Source organism: Phyllobates terribilis, unplaced genomic scaffold (genome assembly GCF_046119375.1).
Source record: "Phyllobates terribilis strain yellow unplaced genomic scaffold, ASM4611937v1 Scaffold_1__5_contigs__length_1240528914, whole genome shotgun sequence".
Classification (NCBI taxonomy): domain Eukaryota; kingdom Metazoa; phylum Chordata; class Amphibia; order Anura; family Dendrobatidae; genus Phyllobates; species Phyllobates terribilis.
In genome coordinates, this window is record NW_027362761.1 from 922,533,302 (window position 1) to 922,542,583 (window position 9,282).

At 41.3% G+C, this 9,282-nt stretch overlaps 1 protein-coding gene across 1 annotated transcript in view; it reads left to right on the forward strand.

Moving 5' to 3' along the window:
* CUNH4orf33 (chromosome unknown C4orf33 homolog) overlaps positions 1 to 8,961 on the forward strand; it is a 131,578-nt gene extending 122,617 nt beyond the window's left edge. Inside the window, exons 5-6 of the mRNA XM_073641666.1 lie at positions 4,688 to 4,887; positions 8,522 to 8,961. Coding sequence (XP_073497767.1) covers positions 4,688 to 4,887; positions 8,522 to 8,612 — 291 coding nt within the window. The 3' untranslated portion in view covers positions 8,613 to 8,961. The remainder of the gene's footprint in view (positions 1 to 4,687; positions 4,888 to 8,521) is intronic.
* Positions 8,962 to 9,282: the final 321 nt, after the last annotated feature.

The window sequence follows — 9,282 nt, forward strand, 5'->3', positions numbered from 1 at the left end:
CATGGTCCTGCATACAGTATAATGCGCTCCCCATTGCCTCCATACAGTATAATGCGCTCCCCATAGTCCTCCATACAGTATAATGCTCTCCCCATAGTCCTCCATACAGTATAATGCTCTCCCCATAGTCATCCATACAATGTAAAGTGATCCCCATAGTCATCCATACAGTATCCTGCTCTCCCCGCAGTCCTCCATACCTTATACTGCTCTCCTCATAATCACCCATACAGTATAATGTGCTCCCCATAATCATTCATACAGTATAATGTGCCCCCCCCATGGTCCTGCATACAGTATAATGCTCTCCCCATTGCCTCCATACAGTATAATGCGCTCCCCATAGTCCTCCATACAGTATAATGCGCTCCCCATAGTCCTCCATACAGTATAATGCGCTCCCCATAGTCCTCTATCCAGTATTCTGGCCATCAAAATGTTTGCGCCGAGGAAGGATGATGGGTGAACGAGCGTCAGCTGACGCTCCTTCTTTCATCCTTGCTTTCAACTGTATCGGCTTTCAACTGTATACTGTTGCTGGCACTGGGTTCAACCCCCTCATAGCAGCAACGTGACAGTGCAGGGTTGTGTCTCTCTGCTCTGCTGCAGAGTTTAACTATCGACCCGCTGCGCATGCCGATGCAGTTAAAAGTATCATAGCTTCGAGTGGGGCCCCAGGGCGAGTTTTCCCTCTGCCCCCCCCATCCACCCGATAGCTTCTTTATAGCAATTACAGTAAACAAAAATAATATGTGGTCAGAGCCTGGAACATGTCCATGAAGGGGAATATGTAGCTATTTGGTCCCAAGGTCGGCAAGTCCTCATACAAGTCACTAGTATGCCTACACATAGACTACTGTGTACAATTTTGGCCTCCGGTGTATTAGAAGAACATAGCTGAACTAGAGCGGGTGCAGAGAAGAGCAACCAAGATTATTAAAGGAATGGGTGAACAGCAATACCAAGACAGGTTATTATACTTGGGGTTATTCAGTTTGGAAAAATGAAGGCTTAGGGGTGATCTTATTACAATTTAGAAATATGAGTGATCTTTTTACACTTAGACCAGCGATGGGGACAGGGGGTCATCTAGAGCAGGGGTGCACAACATTTTTTGGTCCAAGGGCCACATTGTCATACTGAACTAATCCAAAGGGCCGCAAAAATTTTTTAAGAGTTACTTACATGAACACATCACTAAAACCACCATCAGTACATTAATACATCACCAGAACCAAGTTTTCAGTATTTGAGGTGGATTTGGAGAGTTTCTTCTCCAAAGACAAATACGTATGAATACACACCAACTTAAACTGAGTTTTTTGCAGCAGAAACTCGCCAAATCCTCTTCAGAATCTCAAATCTCCTTAAGTTTTTGAGAATTTTTAAATTTTAACATGGCCATGAAGCACAATATGGATAGCTACATGTACAAGATCAGAACCACTATCAGCACATGTATGCGGCACCAGAACTACCTTCAGTACATGAATGCAGCATCAGAATCACCATCAGTAAATGTATACAGCACCAAGCTTAGTACAGCGATCAATTCTAATGTAAGGTCAGCCCTATATATAATTGTATTGCTTGAACCCACAATTCCCACTATGTCCTTACTAATGGTAACCAGGAACCACAGCACTGAAGTCAGTTTCACTAATAAATGTTTGTATTTAGGTACCTTATAGATGACCTCTCTGATTTAAGTAATTCCCATCCCTTTTGTCTCCTTGTAGTACAGACGCCATGATGAGATTTTACACCCAGAGCACATCCCTGCCGACTTCCCTCTTCTCTATCTTCAGCTGCACACCCTGACACTGTGACCTTAGAATTAAAAGTAACATTATACTGCCCCATAAATATAAATATCTCCCATGCTCCACCCCTGAATAAATAATTGCCCCTCACTATGCTTCCTGTACAAACTTTCCCACTCACACTGCACTTCTCCATAGTATCCCCCCATACTACCCCTATCCATAATGTACCCCCAAATTGCACCTTTCCATAATATCTCCATCACATTTCCTCTCTGCATAATGATCCCATCCACAACCCTCCTAATTGCCCCATAATATCCCCCATTTTCCCATAATGTTCCCCATTGCTCCATAAAGGCCCCATAGTGTCCTCCATTGCTTCATAATGTCATCCATTGCCCCATAATGTCCCCCATTGCCCCATAGCGGCCCCATAGTGTCCTCCATTGCTCCTTAAGGTTCCCCATTGCCTCATAATGTCCCCTATAATGGCCTCCACAGTGTTCCCCATTGCCTCATAATGTCCCCCATATTCGCCTCCATAGTGTTCCCCATATACTCATAATGTTCCCCATAATGGCCTCCATAATGTTCCCCACTGCCCCATAATGGCCCCTGGAAAGTAACACCAAGCACAAAACAAACATTTCATCTTTGGCTCCTGGAGTGCTTACCGGTGCCCACCACGTCCTCTGTGGCCTGGCGCCAGCAGTAGTATGATGACGTAAGCAGCGTGCTGACCTCATCACGCCACTGCCCGTCGGGGTCGGGACAGATGAGCGCTGCTCTGCCGCAGTAATGGCACCTCAGTTTTCAAATGTATTTGCATCTAAAAGATGCAAATACATTTGAATTTAGGAAGGAGGAAGCGGCATCTCCCGGGCAGCAGAACATACTTCAGCGGGCCATATGTTGTGCAGACCTGGTCTAGAGGAAAGAAGATTCAATCATAATCACAGACGCAGATTCTTTACTGTAAGAGCAGTGAGATTACAGACCTATAAACAAAAACTCCTGGGGAGTTTTCCATCATGTTGGACTTCACTAAGGGAAGTGAAATAGATTTCCTGGAGAACTTTTACAGTTTTAAACTAAATACCTTAAAGGGAACCCCTATCGTCGTCTTTGTAAAGTTCTGTAATCTTGATGACTTCCACCCCTAAGTTTTAGAAGTCCTTGTCTCCATTTTAAAGAAATCCATCAGCGAATTTTCATACAAATTGCCTGCAAGTGCAGAGGGCTCGGCCTGCACTTACAGCTGTCTGGCCTCTCTCCCCCTTTAGAAAAAAGTTAGGGAACGAGCCCACCTCTTTGGTCCTAGGTGTGCAGGAGCAGGGAAAGCGTGTGACCACACGTGTGTTAGCAGGAAAAATTCCAGCTCCTAAAATTCCAATATTTATTTCAAAATATTAAAAACATGAATCCACACAATGCAGAACAACATGTTTCGAACCCTCGCAGGCATTCTTTATTAGAGCTAAATAGTAATGAATGCATTAAAGCTATATATAAAGAAGTGACCAGTGGAATTGTTACATGAAGGTCACATGTTAAAGCCAACATAATTGTTGACCTAATTAAAATGTTTGAAAAAACATTCGATACTATCAATAGTGAAACAGGATCTCCTTGCCTGCGGATAGCATGTGCTAAGTTTATAAATCCAGAACGCCTTCTCCTGGTACTATGTGAACTGGTGGAACAAAGAATATCAGTCAAATGTTCAGAGATATGAACTTTCCCTGGGAATCCTCACTAAATCTCAAAGAGACTATTTAAAGGTAGAACATCCGATTTTACCTATCTTGCACGCTCTTCCTAAAATACACAAAGCAGTCAATCCGCCACCTATGAGACCCATTGTCTCAGGTATTGGATCCATCACAGAACATCTGAGATACCTTCATGTAACCATTCCATTGGTCACGCCTTTATATATAGCTTTACTGCATTCATTATTATTTAGCTCTGATAAAGAACGCCTGCGTGCGTTCCAAGCGCATAAATATTGCAATTTTAGGAACTGGAATTTTTCCTCATTTTTCTCTCCCTCTTTGCCCACCCTCGACCTCCGGTCACTTACAGGTCACTCTTCTGTGGCCTTCTTCCACATCCGAGGTTTCTTGCAGGCTCTGTCATATCTGGGGGTTGCTCATGTGCAGATCAATAGTCTGGCTCTCAAAACCTTACTGCACATGCGTCGCCCTCGGGAATGACTTGTGCAAGATCTCGGTCACAGAGAAGAGTGAGCTGTCAGTGACTGACAGGAGGCTGCCATCAGGTGGGGAGCTGTAATTAAAGGGCCAAGCCCCCTGCACTTGCAGATCATTTGCATGAAAATTCGCTGATGGATTTCTATAAAACAAAGGCACAGACTTTTAAAACAAAGGTATGCATGTTCCCAACATTTCAGGAATTTACATAGATGACATTAGTTTGGGGTCTAAAATCCCGATGACAGGTTCCCTAAAAAGAAAACCCAGAATGAAAATAACATTGCTTTCTACAAACTGCTTCTTCTTGGGGAATAAAAGCAATTGTTTCCAAAAGGTCTGCAGATCTGATCTATATCTACATTCTTGTACACTGTTGTTACCAGTAAACTCCTAATAGTAGTGTGTATATTTCTCTTTTTGTGCATTATGTCACCTATCTGAGCCTAATCTATCTGCATGCACACGGAGGGTATGTTTTATCCAGAAGACATGAGCACATAACTAAATCTATGGATGGGGCTGTCCACTGGGCAGCAGCGTGTGCTAACATGTTACATTTGTCATTGTCAGGCTGAGATTTTGTCCTTCACGCTCCCGTGTTCAGGGCATGTGTAGTAATAATGAATGCCGCTGTTTCTCTAACTCACTCGTGTGACCCTGAGTGTATGATATCTGGATAATATCCTCTATTAATGCCTTGTACAGGAATGTCTACCACTGTCCTTTCGAGCGTCCATGTCACAGGAGACCTGGGAAGGCACCGCACTAATTCCTTGGGAATACTTTCCCCCTTCCATAGACCGATTTAATGCTTATGCAATTCATGGTTCTGGGCTGAAGAGAACATACGAGGCACTTTATCCCATCCCTGAAAAGGAAGTTCAAGAAGAGCAGCAACCTGACTTGTAAGTGCTCCAGATATCGATGCGGACATCTGTTTTCTTATGTGAAAAGGAGTAATTGATCTCTGTACAATGGGCTGAAGACAACACAAGTAACGAGGGAAACAAAAGGCATGGTAGGAACAGAAATCCAGCTACGGTGAAGGCTTTGATCACTAATTGGAAACATTTGATAAAGTTGTTTGCAGTAGTCACAATGTGTATAGAATAGTTTACTGGGAAAAGCAATTTGTAAAACACCTTTCAAGCTGCCGAATTAGGAAACATTTATATTGCAGGTAGGGAAAGTTGGAAAACAGCAATGTCATAATTGTACCACGTCACATATATTCATGAGGGGGGGTTGGATCCCGTTTTAGGGTACATAGCAGGATTATAGCCCCACATTCACAATAGATAGCAAGAATCTGCTCTTGGAAATCTTTCTTCAGACACCATCTGTCGGGGGAGAGTTGGGAAGTCCACATACCGTACACATTAGACTGTCGGCCGATCCCACCAATATCGTCAGGTTCGGTTGACATTAGTCTGTTGTGTGGGTGACCTTAAAAGGTGGTAAGGTCCCTGCAATAGATGCCCCATTATATTGTCAATCTCAGATGCGCATTGCCACCTTTGCAGAGATTTTCATTTGTTACATCCATAAAACTGCATTAAAGAAGTTCTCCTATGCTTTGGATTATCATCATACTTACACATAGTAAAAGGTTGGGGTTGATCACTGCAGATCCTCTTTCTCATCACCAATTTATCCATGAACTCCTGAATAATCGAGCCAGACTGGATGCTAAAGTTGTGCTGCCTAGTAACCTCATTTACCCACCTAGTAGCCAATGTGAAGGTTGTACTAGTAACCAGGCTGCCTTGGGAACCCATAATGTCGTACATGCAGCCGATCTGGGGACAGCATGATATAGAGAGGGAGACACTGAGCAGAATGATATATAGATTTGTTGGAAAAGATTCCATATACCGTAGTTTGTGTTTATTGAAATCCTTGGTGTTCATATACCTTTAAGTCCAATGGGCGGTCCTACTAGCGATTGACAGTTATTTTTACATGCACAATCATACAGGAAAGACAGTCAATCACTGAGTAGGACCGCCTACTGGACTCGTATATAAACTCCAGAGATTTCAATGGATTAAATGCAAGTTTTACTGATACTTTTCACACAAAAAATGTATATCAACCTGATCAGCTCCTCCTGCTTCATAACATTCTGTCTGTAGATCAGACACCATTTTTACCATGACAGGTTCCCTTTAAACTATGCATCCATTTACTATTTTATAGGTTTTTATTCTCTTTTTGTAGCTTCTCCCTTCTCCTCCTGTCTACATAGAATCTTATCTGTACCAATTGTCATCTCCTATCTCAGCAATGGGAAAATCTGTCTTCACTTAATACAAATTGTACCCGTGAATTGAACATTTTGGGAGTGAAAGATCAGATCAGGAGGAGAAAGAAGGAGATTTATCTGATAAAATATATTACAAAGTTGCTTATTTTCATGTGTACTATTAATTTATGAAATCAAAATTTTAAATCTTGGTTATTAATTATCTGAATATAGAAGATCATTACAGAATTTAAAGGATTTTCTGCCATTTGCAAACTTTGCAGGTGTTGCCACTCTGGTGGTCCCCGGTGGTCCTGCAGTGATGGTGTCCCATTCAACATCCACATGGCGACTACAACTAATCACCTGCCTCCGGAGTCCAGTTCTCTACATGCAAACATCACTGAGGCCAGTGATCAGCTGTAATTGGCATGTGACTGATGTAGAGCATGTAATCATGGCAGGATTGGTGAGGACCAACAAAGTGCTGGTGCAGCCTAGGATTCAATGAATGTTCTTTCTTTATTTTCTAAATTTTGCTTCTCTCTGAAAAGTTTTTTTTTTAAATCCTTTAGATTCAAACTATAAAACACTAATAATTACAGTTATATCAATCAAAACTAGCTCCCCTAACTTAAAAAAAAATAGGAACACATCAATTTTAGCTACAGATGTTGGACAAAAGTCCTCTTTAAACACTTCCATCAGCTTACTGCCATTTTATGTCCTAAAACACATGAAAAGGCATCTTAAAGTCCCCCCTAAGACCACAGTACTGCGTCTCAATTTTTTTCAACCACTTCATTACAGTTTGTGCACACAGAGTTTAGTTTTTTTGGGGGTGTTTAGGAGTTTTGATGCAAAAACTGAACAGAAACTCTTCAAATCCTTCTCAAAATCTTGGAGTTTCTGCTCCAAAAACACCTAAAAGAAAGACCGTGTGCACATACCCTTTCTTGATGCAGCAATGGATGAAGTATAGGGAGAAAGGAGTGTGTGATGGTTGAGATCGGCTTTGGTAACTCCCTCGATGCTGTGATCAATAGCGCCCAAGGCATCTAAGGAGTTTGACAGAGGTAGAGGGCTCCCAATTTCTGGCCATCGCCTTTGACATCCTGCAATGTGATTAATGCTTTGCTATGGTAGGTAATAATGCTTTGGAATACACAGCTTCTAGTCCCTAATCTGGGGGAAAAAGCTTAAATCAAGATAAGTGATCAGGCCAAGTGCTCGTTACTTGAGTTTGCCTGTGGTGCTTGGGTATGCACCAAGTATCGAGGGTGCTCGAGTGCCATGCTCGAATCCTCGCGGCCCTGTGTTTTTTTAGACAGCCACAAAACATGCGGGGATTGGTTGTGTTTGTCAGGCAATCCCCGCTTGTTTTGTGACTGTCATGCAGCCACAGGGACTCGAACATGTCACTCGAGCACCCGCGATACTCGGTGCATACCCGAGCACCCTAGGCCAACTCGAGTAATGAGCACTTGCGCTCTTCACTAATCAAGATTTTATTTTTTTAAAATAATATATATGTAGTATCGTCACATTTGGAACAGTTCGTGGAAAGCGGATAACACTTTTTAATCCATTATATCCATAAAGATAAAAACACAAAATACTATGGCGGAATTTGCTCTTCATAATAAAAAAAAAGATGATAAAAACTTAAATAACACTTCATACTGTGCCCAAGAATATACAATCTGTCCCTCCCTCCACCCCCCAAATAAAAAAAGACGTCATTGGAAAAATAGAAAAGTTATAGTTCTTGAAATGTGGTGACAAAAGGAGAAAAAATAGACTTTATTCTTAGGGGGTTTAAAATCAGTCTGTGAATTTCTATACAGAATGGTAGAAAGACAACATTTCTAATAGAAAAGCTTCATATTTCTCATCCACCTTGGGTCGTCGTTATGTGTTATTTTATTTTTTTTTCTATAAATTGTCCCCTGACATCCCTAAAAATATTCATAGACCAAGCTAGATCATGAATAATGTGCGTAACATTGGAGTTCCTCTTCATCCCGCACTTTCGCATCCCATCTCCTGCTGATAGCTCACTGCTGTACATAAAGAAAACCTATTGATAAAATACTGTTAAAGAAGAATTTCCGGTAAAATAAAGTAATGTAGAAAGTGAGTGAAATTGGTAATTTGTGATATGAAATAGATCTCGTGTGTCACATTCTCCGAGCAGCCGCATGTACAATGTAAGGGAAATAATAGCTGAATGCAACAAGACAAATCACATCTACATTTACCAGAATGTGCTCCGTTTTCTCCTTATTTTATAGTCACCGGTTGGAGTATTTCAGGCCGTTTAACTTCAATGTGTTGATGGGTGAAGATTGGAAAGTGCCTGCATCCAGCCTGTGGAAAATGTAACTTGTCTGCCCTCCTACGTTTCTACTGTAAATGTCTTCTAATTATTCAGATCAGGTTCCTTCTTAAATATCAGCAGTGAAAATGACAGCGGAGCATGGCATTCACATGCTGGGATACTTTTTCTTACAGTCTGGGAGAGTTCTGTATTAAAAGCTTCCAGCTGTAGAAAAACAATCACATCAGCTTATCACCTTGCTTCAGATGGGAGATTCTTGTCCCAATTCATAAAACTGATGTTATATTTCTCTAATACTTACTACTTGGAAACTTTTTTTTCTATAATCTTTTTATATTCCTGTTTACTTAAAGGAATGGTGTATCAATAAAAACCTCTGATTATGGCAAAGTATTATTGTAGCTCCATTATTTCTTCTTCGAAAAAGGAAATTCATAAACCACTTTTGATAATCCATTTCCTTCTGCAATTCTGGAGTGAAGAATATTGTCTCTCTACTGCTGGCTGTAGGTAACTATAAACGCTATGTATTAGACTATATAGAAAAACATTCTAGTTATTTTACCCTCAGTAAGGGTGCAATAACACTGGCCGATTATTGGGAATGGGCATTCCTAGGAACACTCATTTCTCCAGAATGTCTAAACAATCATCTGACGTGCGAGAAAAACACTAGTTCGTTGGGTGAAACAATTTTTAAGCTTGCTTAAAAAT